This window comes from Amblyomma mixtum, chromosome 1 (genome assembly GCF_055824585.1).
Source record: "Amblyomma mixtum isolate Tamu chromosome 1, ASM5582458v1, whole genome shotgun sequence".
NCBI classification, from domain to species: Eukaryota; Metazoa; Arthropoda; class Arachnida; order Ixodida; family Ixodidae; genus Amblyomma; species Amblyomma mixtum.
This window is the reverse complement of record NC_143012.1, coordinates 276,479,581-276,493,204: the sequence shown is the minus strand read 5'-3', so window position 1 is coordinate 276,493,204 and position 13,624 is coordinate 276,479,581. Positions and strand designations below refer to the sequence as shown.

At 48.9% G+C, this 13,624-nt stretch overlaps 1 protein-coding gene across 3 annotated transcripts in view; it reads left to right on the top strand.

The window, feature by feature from the left end:
* Positions 1–13,624, top strand: part of Gycalpha99B (guanylate cyclase 1 soluble subunit alpha 2) — a 198,036-nt gene that overhangs the window by 32,953 nt on the left and 151,459 nt on the right. For 2 of the 3 annotated variants that reach the window (XM_089566075.1, XM_089566076.1), the window contains exon 2: positions 11,720–13,102. In XM_089566075.1, coding sequence (XP_089422201.1) covers positions 12,773–13,102 — 330 coding nt within the window. In that variant the 5' untranslated portion in view covers positions 11,720–12,772. Of the gene's footprint in view, positions 1–5,585; positions 5,788–11,719; positions 13,103–13,624 lie in introns of those variants that run through there. The other variant, XM_089566074.1, reaches the window with a different exon arrangement.

Sequence of the window (13,624 nt, the reverse complement as noted above, 5' to 3'; positions counted from 1 at the left end):
ACACCACAGAAGAAAAGCGCAATGCTGCGGATTCAGGCATTCATGGCGGGCAAGGATAGAACTTGGCGCCAGTGCAAAGCAGGGAATCTGAGAACGTAAGCAGCAACGACGATTTAATTAAATCCAAGCAGTAAGGCTATCGTCTCTTATTAAACGTGGTGTCTGCCTCGACAAGTCAATGTGTCCATCGATACTACAGGACAATCAGAAACGGGTCAACGTCGGCATTGTACAGCCAGCCTCCATGAGACAGCGCTAAGCACATTTCAAAGAACTGAAATAAGCATTATTAATGTAGCTTGGGAACCTGCGCAGAAATGGTGCTGTCGTGACCACACAACAAATTTGAATGGATAAGTGCGCCAGGAAACCTAGCTGATCACTGAGGGAGGTGCAAATATGCATCTGTGTGTGAGAACATAGATTCAGGCACATGGAAAATGCAAGGAGGTTCAAGGAAATGTGGGAAGTATTCTACACTGCCAACACATCAGTTATTGTGGCCCACCATCTCTGTCACCGAGCAGGCAAGTAATCATGTTCGTAGCAGGCAGTCAGAGGCAAACAAAGGTAGCAGATGGACATGCGCATGCGCATCAATGACATCTTATTCTGTACGCTTCGAGAATGTCTCGTTAAATGAACTGGTGCAGCTAACTCGGAATGCTTCTGAACAAATGTGAACATTTGATCCGGGTTCATACCACTGATTTCCCGACCCAAAAGGACCACCAGCAAAATCATCCACAACAAACACTGGATCTTTAAATTAGTGCAGTTTCATACCAACTGCATCACCGTAGATGCTTACGGAACTCAACTAAGGGAACTGTCAATCGAAGCTGCTGCATGCGGCGAAGTTCGCAGTCGGTCTGCACACTCGTAATCATGCGGCCAATGTAATACGGTTCGCGGCGTAGCTACCACCAGCTTCCCAGTTCGATCCACATACGACCATCGTTATCCTGGCAAAAGCGAAGAGGAGGGGCCTGACATATGACATAAAAAATAAGCCAATAGATGCAATCCGGTCGCCGGCCTAGTCCGCAAGCCCGCACCGAAGTTCAAGTTGGTCCAACTTTTCGCCGGTCGCCTGACCGGCCGGACACCTATGTACTGGCTTGTGCTGTCCGTCGCCCCTATGCGTGCGGATCCGCTCGAAAAACGCTCGTACAACGGCCTTGAAAATGTCAAAGATTGAAATTTCATGCGAATGATTCGGACCATTAGCATGTCTCGGGATCATATACCGTATACACGGTCGCATACGCCGTATATCTGTATGCTTTGCACATTCGAGAACTTTCTTACGGGCTAGTCGTTACATAATGGGCCGAATTTCTAGTGCAGAAAGAGATAGCCAAGGCGATATCATAAGGTTCAATAATGATTTCCTTTTGTTTTTAATGGCAGCTACTGTGTAAATGCTGCGTGCTTTTGGTAAAATTTTGAGTTCTTAGTGGCGCTTTGTCCTGTGCACTTCGTTTCTTGGTCCCCGTCTTTCTCCGCTAGAAATTCGGCCAAAGATGCACATTCGTACAATTCGTCATGCTTAGTAAACAGCTTGGTCCTAACTTTGTCCCTAAATACTGAGCTTTACAAAGAACTCATGTTCATTCGACCAGCCCTTAGTGTGACTCGGATGTGTATGCATGTGCATACACAATCCGTCATGTTTAGTAAACAGCTTGGTCCTAACTTTGTCCCGAAATACTGAGCTTTACAAAGAACTCATGTTCATTCGACCAGCCCTTAGTGTGACTCGGATGTGTATGCATGTGCATACGCTGTATTATACGCCGCGTAGCCGTATTCGTTCTGTGCAGTATAACCTCATTGATTCGCTCTCCGTTTATTCGAAAATCCGGATAATTCAGTTTCCCGTCAGTCCGCAGCGACGATCGCTGTCAGCCGCTGATAGGCCAGCTAAAAGGAACCGAGTTCGCGCGCTCTTTCGGGCATGGATTGAAACGTCGCTGGTCTTTTCTTTTCGTTTTATTGAAGGCGTCTCGCTGTTCCGTCGTCGACGCGCATTTAAATCGTTTCCATATGCGAGGTTTTGTTCGCTCTTCCAGTGCGCCGAAACTGCGCGCTTGTCGCGCCTGGTTCGAGGTTTCTGCAGTAAAGCCTCGATCCTTGCATGCGCGATGATACTCTGATGTGGAGGCTCCACCGAAACCCAGTCGCACCGTGAATGAGGCCGTGGAAGCTTTTACCACTGAAAGCGCAGTTCTGCTTTGACATTCCTGGCAATGTTCACGCCGCAAAGCATTACGTGGAACAGCAAAACATCGTCATGACCGCGCAGCATTCGTCTCAATAACAGACTACGATTGGCAAGTTTTTCACCAAACAAATTTACAGTAAGCTATAAGATTTCCGGCAACTTTTTAAAGAGGGCCATTCGATAGTTCGAACTTCGAACTATTCGGACGTTTTATCCGGTCCCTTAAAGTCCGAGTTAATAAAGCTTTGTTGTGTTCGGACAAACAGGGTTAATTGGAGAGATATGGGTGAAGTCTTTGTCCTGCAGTTGGTGTAGTCAGAATGATGATTATGATGGCATTGCACTTGTACGCACCGCCACGTTTAGTACAAAGTTTAGTTACAGCCTTGTGGCTAAGCTGACTTCTGTGCGTTATAGAAGGATCACGTTCACTCGGTCCATGCGGTCCACTAGAGTGATTCGCACGCGTACAGGCCATCACCTGCTCGCATTGAACCGAGAGACCGATATACTCATTTCTTTCAGTGTTTGCCTTAGCCCGGGCAACCCAATCGTGCGAAAGCGGTCATGCTGTCTACACACCGACGCGCCTGTGTGTGAGATCTGCCGCAGTTCGCTCGGTAGAAGGAGCCCGATTCGCCTATCTTGTTGCGTCGTGGAAGAGGCCCCGTCTGCCGCTTGACAGATCTTCAGGGCGCAGCCCACTCGGACCCGGGAGGCAATGACATCCATCACGTCGCCCTCGACGTGGGAGGGGGGGCCTCTCGCCGACTCTTTTTCGTCTTCGCCTCCGTCCGCGGAGGAGTGCAGCTTCTTCCCTCCCTCGGCTCTCTGCCGCCTCTCCGGTATCCCCGAGGGTCGCAGACGGAGATCAATTACGCGGGAAGCGAGACCTCGATCAGCTCTCGATTTAGGTTGCAACAACACCGGGGTTAAGGTGTCGCCACCTGCCGGGTGTTTTTCTGTGCGCCTGCGATCACACGGCGGCTCATCATTCTCGCGTATGCGGCGGCGATCGCCTATCCCTCTCATACATTTCATACTCGTATCTCATGCATCTCATAGGCAGCAATATCGACTGACTTGTGAGTGAAGTTAGCATACCACCTTTCATGGAAACATGTAGAGCAACAGAGCAGCAGATGCCTGGAAAACGGTCAGTTCTTTCTTTCTTTCTTTCTTTCTTTCTTTCTTTCTTTCTTTCTTTCTTTCTTTCTTTCTTTCTTTCTTTCTTTCTTTCTTTCTTTCTTTCTTTCTTTCTTTCTTTCTTTCTTTCTTTCTTTCTTTCTTTCTTTCTTTCTTTCTTTCTTTCTTTCTTTCTTTCTTTCTTTCTTTCTTTCTTTCTTTCTTTCTTTCTTTCTTTCTTTCTTTCTTTCTTTCTTTCTTTCTTTCTTTCTTTCTTTCTTTCTTTCTTTCTTTCTTTCTTTCTTTCTTTCTTTCTTTCTTTCTTTTTCTTTCTTTCTTCCTTTCTTTCTTTCTTTCTTTCTCTCTTCTTTCTTTCTTTCTTTCTTTCTTTCTTTCTTTCCTCCTTTCTTCCTCTCTTTCTTTCCTCCTTTCTTTCTCTCTTTGTTTCTTTCTCAATATTTCTATCATAAACCTGCAGAAATAAAAGCGCGGATCACAGGACGCAGTGCGAAAACAGCCAGTTAAAATAGGGCGCTAAGTTTATTAAGGCGGCATTAGGAAAAAAAGAAACTAAAATTATGCAGCAGCACTGTGGGCGGCCTTCAGGCTGCCGGTTTTGGCGTCCAGGCCGTGCCTAGTCGCGACGTCCCTCTGCTTAGGTCACCAGCCGAAGTTGGAGATTCGGCTCGGTGCTGGACGAAGCAGCCTCCCACTTCCTGCGGGCTGTTTAGCTGCCAAGAGGCAGGGGGCAAGTGTGCTGGGCAGGAGAATAGGATATGAGCGTAGTCGGCTCTTGGGCTGTCACTTAAGCGGCAGGCCGGCGAGTACGCTACGGGGTGGGGGACGGCAAGACGTGCGGGGTGTGAGAAAGGTGTGGGCCTGAAGGTGGCGCCACAAGCGTTGGTGGTGCTGGGAAACGGATTTGTGCGGAGGGGGCAAAGTGAGACAAGAGAGACGGTATGTAAAGTAATATCATGGTACGTGAGGGAGCGCGTCGTGCGTATCCATTCCCAGCGGGGGTGGGCTTGCTCGGTCGGTCGAATCGCGAGCGATGTAATTAGCCGCCTCGTTGCCAGGATGGGCCGCGTGAGCGGGCACCCAGATGATTTGTATGGGGCAAGAGGGAACGGTGTGTGAACGTAAGATGCCGATGGCCGGGGGTGCCACCCGTCCAACCGCCTAGTTACAGACCACAGGCTTGGAGTCACAGAAAATGTATTCCGTGGAGGTCTGCGTGGTGGCAACCCGCTCCCGGGTTCGAACCCGATCGCTGCGGCCGCGTTTCGATGGAGGCGAAACGCAAAAGGCACCCGTGTGCTGTGCGATGTCAGTGGACGTTAAAGATCCCTAGGTGTCCAAATTATTCCGCTGACCTCCAATACGGCACCTCTTTCTTCCTTTCTTCGTCCACTTCCTCCTTTATCCCTTCCTTTACGGCGCCGTGCGGCGCCGTCCACCGAAATATGGGACTGCGTCATTTGGTTTCTTCAATACCAGTTTCCATTTTTCTATCGCCTAGTTATTGCGCGATTGAGGTGTTGACTAACGCAGTGAGGCACACTTGCTACTCAGAGGCTTCACAGAAACACACACCGCTGAAACGCGGTGAGTGCGCCTTGAACGGCTTTCGCACTAAAAAAAGGCATGGCTGCGTGTACAGCAGCGGCCGTCACTGCATCTATCACCAAGACGCCCGTCATTTAAGCTCGCCAACAACTGTAAACGACTAGTCTAGCTAATCAGCTAAAACATGCGGAGTGAGGCGATTAATTTGCGGATTTCGCAGTGGGCGGCGGTATCGCGTAGCTGCTGGCACTCATTATCACAGCAAGTAGACACTCAAAGCACACTGCTGTACTGCGGCGGCGGCATCGTCATCGGCGTGCGCTTTGCGTCGGGAGCACAGCGGACCACGCAGGGCGCGCCGCCCGCCGCTTGATACCGATGCCTACGTGAAACGACCTAATAATGAGCAGCTCTCGCGACGATTACCGCATACGCCCAGTCGGCGGCGAGAGCACCCCCGCTCAATCGTCTGCTGGCTGCGTGGGGCGGGGGTGTGGCGGAGTCGAGAAGGAAGAGGAGAGGTGTCGGTGGCGAGGAGGACCCTCGGTCGGGCTTCTCACTGCCCTCTCCATCTTGGACCCGGGTTTCGGCCCAGTCCCGCTGGTGGCGTTGGAGGTCGGCTGCTGCGCTTGAGCTGCTGTGCGCTCGTCTTGGGCCGTTTGTGGCGTGCGCCAGAGTCGGTGCCGGCACCGTTGCAGTCGCCAGTGGAGCCGCGGACTCGTTACTGTGCGCGTGCGTGTGCTGGCGCTTGTCCCGTTGCCGGTGGCTGCGGAGTGCGCGCGTGTCGCATGCTCGAGGCGACAGCTGAAGGCGCTGCGCAGAAAGTTTGCAGACGTGATCTTGGAGTTTGTTTCCTGGTGTGCCTCGAGGTGAGAGGGCCTGTTCGCAACAGATGCTACTCGTGTGACGGCGAAATATTTGCATCTTAAGCCGAACTAAACGTGATTGGTTACATGTAGCTGCGGCACCATTCATTGGCGGAAAAAGAAAACGACGCGGACGTAGAAATGCACATTAGGCTTCAGCTTCTTTTTTTTTCATCTCTGATGTTGGCTGGACAACCACCAGCGGATGCCCAAAGGCAGAAAAAAAAAAAAAAAAAAAATCTGCGCCCTTCCTGAAATGTGCTGTACCGTTCGTTTGCCGAAATATAGCATTAATATTATCTCTCTTCAACCTAAGTACTGCCAAATCAGATATGCGGTTTAACTGTTCATAATATAGTAGAATGGAAAGTCAGGCGAGTTGGTATACGTTCATTTTGGTTGGAGTTGGTATACGTTCATACTTTTTTTTGCATGCGTGGTTTGAGAGCTCCGCAATTTCTTTGTTCGCAGTAACACAGGAACGGCGAAAGTTTTGTGAGAGAAATCAAGTGCCTAATTTAAAAGCAACGCGTGCTACCTATTCGTTCTGGGAATACTTTAAGCGCAGCCCTCGACTGTTTAAAGTAACGGCTGAGCAGCATATACAGCCGGTTCGTTGTCGCACCTTAAAAAGCAACCACTTCCGGGTGTGCGTCGCTTTCAATAATGAATGCCGCAAGAAGGCGAAAAAAAAAAGAGAATGAAGCACGCAGCACGCGCGCTCAGAAATGCATTTCGCTGTCTGAACACTGCATTGAGATGAATATGCAGCACGAGCGTCCTCAACTTCGAGTTCTCGAACCAAGTTTGTTGGGATGCTGTGGGATCGAACAGTATTTCAGGAAAAAAAATGATTACGTAAGCAGCTGGAGCTTAAACTGTTCATTCCGTTCTAGGTTTATGACATGCGACTTAAATGATGTCTGGATGGGTTCTTATTTACGGTTGAATGTAATATTTGCCTTCTTCACTGTCATCACATTAACCTGACCACGCCCATTACAGGAAAAATGCCTCTACGATATCACTCAATTAACCCTGTCCTCACGTACTGAGGCCTACTTATTCCCGGAAACTTCCTAATACGGCCCGGCCATCTGACTCTGACGCCCCTTGCTGTGCCTGGCTTCTCTAGAGATCCCCTTTGTTACCATCGGTTATCTTCTGTCCGCATTTCGTGTTTGGGTTACACCTCAACTGTTCTACTTCCGGCTTGCCGTTGAGTTTGCTTGCTTCGCTAATGAATTTTGTTCAAATTCCTGTGCCATATTTTTATTCTTGTATCGCCCCCCCCCCCCCCCTATGTAATACCCTCGCACGAGGGCCCTTAGGGGTATTGTAAATAAATAAATAAATAGATACGTTTGAGTGGTGTCGACACGGGAGGGACCCTATTTTGTAACGTTTCGTTCTGTACTAATGATCAACTGTCGTTGGTCGTTTATTACCGGAGACGTAGGATATGACGGACGGTAACTACAGGTGAAACATTTACTGCGCCTTTCTTTTCCACTAAGACGATTTTCGCCGTTGACAGAGGGTCACAAAAAAGGAAGATGGCACGAAAAGTTACAAAAAACTGCCATTAAGATGCAGCTCGCTAATATCTGCTCCTTAATCAGGCCTCCCCCCCCCCCCCCCCCCCCCCGCCCCTTTTCCTTTTCCCAAACGATAACTGCATGTTCGCTGCAGAGAAACCGAGGTACTGAGAAGAACATAACGTACGTGTCCAAAAACAAAATACCGTGCATGTAGTCCTTGCGGGCCTAGGCACGTCAGAGCATTGACTTGTTGTTTCTGGCGCCTGTCTACCAGCCGGAGTTGGCCGGCAGCGGAATCTACGCGAGGAAACGCCCCCGCGCTGAGCCAAGTGCCAAAGACGCTTGTCGTAGATGGATGGCCGAATGAGTGAGTGCCTAAGGGGCGTAGACTGCTGGCGCTGTCCGACGCGGGCTTCGCTTAGGAAGATGAAGACGGGTGCTGCAGTAACGACGTCCGAGGCCGAATCGTGCGCAGACGTGCAGTTAAGACCAAGACAAGATATGTGTTTCTGGACAGTGAATGTTTTACTTGGGTAGGAAACTGTGCGAGGTTTAGTGGCGCATAAGCATCTAAGGCTGTCACGCGCCAAACTTAAGGTTGATAGAAAATTCCGTGGGAAAGGTAATGCGGTAGGCGCGCACTACATGTGAACCTGGACGAGAATCGGACTCTACCCGGTCTCACGCGCGGCCTAGTCCTTGTGAATCAGCGTCCCGCATGTAATGGCCATGAACTAACTGCAACCTCCCCAGCTTTACATTTTATTTATGTGGCGGTATTTATGCTTGCTGGTATCTGTGCGTTTGCTTGTTTATAAGCGCGTCTAGTTGGCACGTTATGTTGAAAAACTCTGACTGTGCTCCTCGCCCCTTCTCTCTTTTCCTTTTCAATCCCTTAATCACTCTTTCCCATTGCATGGCAGCCAACCAGAACTCCCTCTGGCTAACATCCCTCCCTTCTCTCTTCCTCTCTTTCTCTCTCTCTGCCGACAAGGATTTAAAGCTATTTGCTTAAAGGATCGTTTTAGCTGCACCTACGTGAAGTGAGAACAATTACTGGGGATATCTTCAAACACTGTTCTATGTAAATTTATTTCTCTGCATTCGGAAAAACCAGCTCAATAAAAACACACAAGCATGAGGAAACGTGCGTGCTCCTACCGCTGGAACGGATACCATGTGACTGCGTCAAGAGATAATGCTAAAATAAATTCTTTTCCGCTAATCCGCATCGCGTAACTGTTTGCCCAGGACTGCACTTTCAGCAGAGGAACCGCATTTGAAATGCTATCAAAAATACTGCGGTTTTGTTGGTGGACAGTACAAAGCTGGCTATGAGAAGGTCAGCTTTAATGCATCTGGTGCTCTTTCCTAGGAACGAATGCGTTTGTTACGCAGCTTAACAACTGCAGTAGGCAAGGCGCTTCGAGAACAGACGCCGCTTTCAGAAGGCAGTGCTATAAGAGACAACCATGTTCGGCGAGTCGGTCGTTCTTTGCCACATAGGTAACTACGCACACAAACAATGCGCTTGCTGCGCACCGTTCACGTCCTTGTTTTTGCGCGCAGACACCTAGGTCATAAAGACAGCGATCGGGTGTACATTTGTGGCCGTATAGACTCCGAAGCCATGCGGCCCGCAACGGGTTACGGCCACAAAATTAGTGAAGCATCATCGGCTGCACGATTCTTCGGTACATGTTTTTTTTTTATTTCAGAGTTTGGCCTCAGCACATGCGTAGAACATACGCTTCTGCTATAAGCGAGGATTTAGGATCATATTCCCTCAGCCAAGCGTTTTGATGCTCACGGCTAATCCGATCGAGATCTACAACAAAAGAGGCATTCTCGTCATCTACCCGTGCGCTCCGGATATTACGTTGTTTAACGCTGACAAATTACGCTTGTCCTGGAAACAACCTTCTCTCGGTTTGTTCTTTGTGGACAGCCGGGCTAGAGAAACGTAGCGTATAACAACCGCTTTCGTGCACATGTACGCTGTAAATTCGAAGCTTAATTTAAGCGATGCGCTACTTTCAACGTTGCAAGCTTTTCACTGGGAGCTAAATGGATATTCATTCTCTAGTTTTGCATTTCAAGAGCATGAGCAAGGCACTGAGAAATCTCAACACTGAGTGTTCGTCATAGATTAATTTGCTGAGAATAAAAATTGAAATGTTTGAAAATGCAAAGCCACACGGAAAAAAGTCTGATCCAAACAACAATGATGGGATTCAAGATTGAAACGAGCGTATGCTCAATTTAGCAATGCAGATTGCAGCTACTCTGGGACTTTTGATGTTATTGCAATGAATATGCAGCTCTCTAAAAAATCCAATACTTACTTGTTACATGACTGAGCAAAAAATTAAATTGATGAACAGCGCTAAAGCAGTTGACCCAGTGGCATAGGGTCAAATTTTTATTTTCTGTTTGCGAACGGAGGTCTTACAAACTGTAAAGACAGCTTGAGGAATGTTCTGGCCCACTTACAGGGGTGCAGTGCAGCAATCCATGTAATGCGGTTACGACCTAACAAATAATAAAGCACTAGTGCGCACTCAATTCTTACAATTTAAGTTAGTTATTTATTGGTTAGTTAGTTATTGGGGTTTAACGTCCCAAAGTAACTCAGGCTATGAGGGACGCCGTAGTGAAGGGCTCCGGAAATTTCGACCACCTGGGGTTCTTTAACGTGCACTGGCATCGCACAGCAAACGGGCCTCTAGAATTTCGCCTCCATCGATCGGCCGCCGCGGCCGGGATCGAACCCGCGTCTTTCGGGTCAGCAGCCGAGCGCCGTAACCACTGAGCCACCGCGGCGGGGCTCTTTTACAATTTAAAAGGGAGGAAATACGCACACGTGTATTGTGAGCAAACATAAATGCACACATAAAAATGCGTAGGGTACAAAACAGAGGGTTCTCAGCAATCTTTAAATAAGAATAATGAGCTTTGAATGATTTTTCACACATAGGTGAAATGACCAGTTGGACACAAAGGGATCAGATAATTGTTATTGCCAATTATCTAATTAATTGAAATCAGATAATAAACGTTTTAATAACTGTAGTTATAGCTGCATGTTTAATATAAAACTTCGAGGCAGTCGAATTGCGCCTTTTCTACACTACTCCGTTTGGTGGAATTCCCCTGGCATGTGTAAGCTCCAAAATATTTTCCTCCAAGTCTTTAGCTCATTCTGAGGAATAGCTCATGCAAGACGGTGACGATAGACGTGAAAATCGCGCCGACATGACGCAGTTACTGAGTATGGCCTTTCGTATTCCAACGGCGTAGAGCGAACTATGAAGCTGATAACAGTTTCGCCTTCACTTTCGACTATCGATGTGGAAGGAATGCCTTTCGCAACTGCTGCTTGACACCCGGGGGAAGTTTGCACCGATAACCAACGCTTTTGGTGCTCAATTACGTCGACTGAGCTAAAATTTTACAGGTGGATAACTTGGGACGTGTGCCGGCTAGGAGAATTCTAGGAAATAGGAATTCGAAGACTTGTCTAGTAATTCGACCACCTCTTATTCCATTTCTAGTCTAAACACGCCAACTCTAGGGGCTGAAAAGTTTGGTTTCTGGTTAATGAGGGTTTAACGTCCCAAAGCAACTGAGGCATGAGGGAAACCGTAGAGAAGGGCTCCGGAAATTTCGATCACCTGGGGTTCTTTAACGTTCATTGACATCGCACAGTAAACGGTACTCTATAATTTCGCCTCCAGCGAAATTGAACAGCCGTGGACGGGATCGAACTCGCACCCGCGTCTTTCGGGCCAGGAGCCGAGCGCCTTAACCACTGAGCCACCGCGGTGGCAGAGAAAAGCTTAAGTGGTTTTGCTTAGGGGGCCGATTAACGATACGAATAATAATATAACTTTGTGTTGGTCTGGTCTCGTAGCCTGCGCACGAAAACGAAAACAGCTTTTATGTTCTGGTCACCGTTCGTATATGCAGTCTAACCTCACTATAGCGAAACGGTTTATACCGAATAATGGATATAGCGAAGAAATGACGATGCCCCTTAGAAGGGTCAGTACGGGCTATAGCAAAGCTACGGCTATAACGAAACAATCTCCAGGGCCCTTGCTATATATATATATATATATATATATATATATATATATATATATATATATATATATATATATATATATATATATATATATATAAGCTTATAACGAACGTATAGTTCACCAGAGAGCGGAGTCATGGTCTCAAAGAAACCTGATTTCTCACTGTTATTCAAAATAATTTTCTTTTAATGCAGTTTTATTACGGCATTGTGGCCACAGCAGCTACGCATTTTTTTCCTTGGCACGTTGCATTACTTGTGTTATCAACAGCCACGCTTACTACGAGGTGTTTCTTGTGTGTTGCAGGTGGACAGCACATCGAAGAAGCTCGATGACATCGTCAAACATGCAGGCCCTTAGTCTCAAGCACCTCGTCTATCAAGGGTGATTCAAAGATTGACAACTCTGCGAGAAAGCACAAGATCCCCCTTTTGTAAGGCCGGAGCACGTCGAACGCCCACTGCAACTGCCAAGTGACCTCATTGATTGATGTGGCTTTGTGAAGTGCTTCTCACGATAAATACATCGGGGACGTGATAACAGAAACGCTAAAGCAGGCAAAGGAGTTCCAAGTAGTCTGCACTGTGTGTTCGGCTACTGTACTCGTGCAGTGGAAGCCTACGCGGTTCTTCCGTTGTTGACGTTCGCGGAAAGCGTATTGTCAACCCTGTGCCTTAAAACAGGTTGGAACACAGGGTACAGAAGAAAAAAGGCCTCTGCCGAGGGAAGTTCGTGTTTGTCTGTGAGGCAAGAGAAGAAAGAAGTGCAAAATGAGTAGACTAAAGGGAAATACCGGCTTCTTTGGGGGCAGCCATTAAACAGAGTGAACGACGACAGGCAGTGTTTTACTACTTGAAGGACAGTTGAAACGCGTCTTCCAGTACAACATTAACGAGAAAACACGGCAGTCGTCTCCCTTAGATCCACACACGCAAAATAAGAAAAACAATTTTTCAGCCTGTTTGGAGAGAAAGGACACGCGCAGGAGGCCGGGGCTGACCGGGGAAGAGCCGCATGAGAAAAGCAGCAGCTGTCGACGCCGGAGTTTAGGAGTTGGGATCCCTAACGAGACAAGCCAAACTCGCGAAGGAAGTTGCTAGAAAGGGAGAGGGAGCGTGCGTGTAGAGAAGTGAGAAAGACAGAGTGGAAGAGAGATATAAGTCGGCGCCTTGGGCGCCAGCTCGGCGGTTCAACTCGGTGGAAGACACGATTTCCGCATTACCACCGGACTGGACGACGATATACCCTGCGCGGAAGCTGCTGTACCAGCTCGTCACGTCCTGGGCGGGATCGCCCGAGGGAAACGGCCGGAGCCGTAGCATCATCAGCAGCAGCAGCAGCGGAGCACCGTAGGGAGCGATGAGCGGAGTGGGGAGCGGCGATTCGGGCGGTGGTTGCCCCCTGTTGGGGGCCCCCAGGGCTGGAACCGGAGGAGGAACTCCCGCAGCCTCGCCCAGGCTCACAGCGCCTGCACTGCTCGTGGTGCCGGACTCGTCTCCTCTGACGCGTCGCCGATGGAGCTCGGGAGGCATGATCAGCCCGCGCAGCCCCGTGACTCCGCGCGAGTTCCGTGGCGGCGGTGGCCTGTCGCCCGACCTGCTGTCGGCCGACCGGCCCGAGACTCCAGACGGCGAGAGGCTCGACCTGAGGGCCATCGGAGCCGCCGTGTCGGCGCTGATCGCACCCAGCGTGAGTTTGGTGCTCTTTTTTTCAAAATGCATTTCCTTAATACTCGAAATAACCCCCCTCGTACCCTCCCCTTCCCCCCCACCCCCCCCCCCCCCCCCCCCCCCCCCCAAAAAAAAAAAGGAGCGTCTGAAGCATTGTATTATGAATGCTCCAAGTCACCACTGCGGTACTGCAAGAAGTCGCGCGCACTGTGGTTCCTCTCTCTCCATTGTGCGCGCCTGCGTGAGTTGAAGGAGAACGAATGTCATGCATATAAGAAGCTCCAGCGCAAACAAGCGCAAAAGAGTGACACGGACAAGCAAGCGCCTTCTCAAACTGGACCACCGTAACACCACTGTTTGAGAAACTCCGTGTCAGACTCTTGCGTTTGTGTTGGCGCTTGTTCTTTCTGTAACATGCACCAACTGGACCAGAAAAAAGTCCTACTTGAACAAGAAGTGTGCTGCACCTCTTACGTTACGCCGTTTGAAGCACTAGGGAAACTGAGAAGCTGGTGACTAACATGGCTCTTGCCGTAGTCGG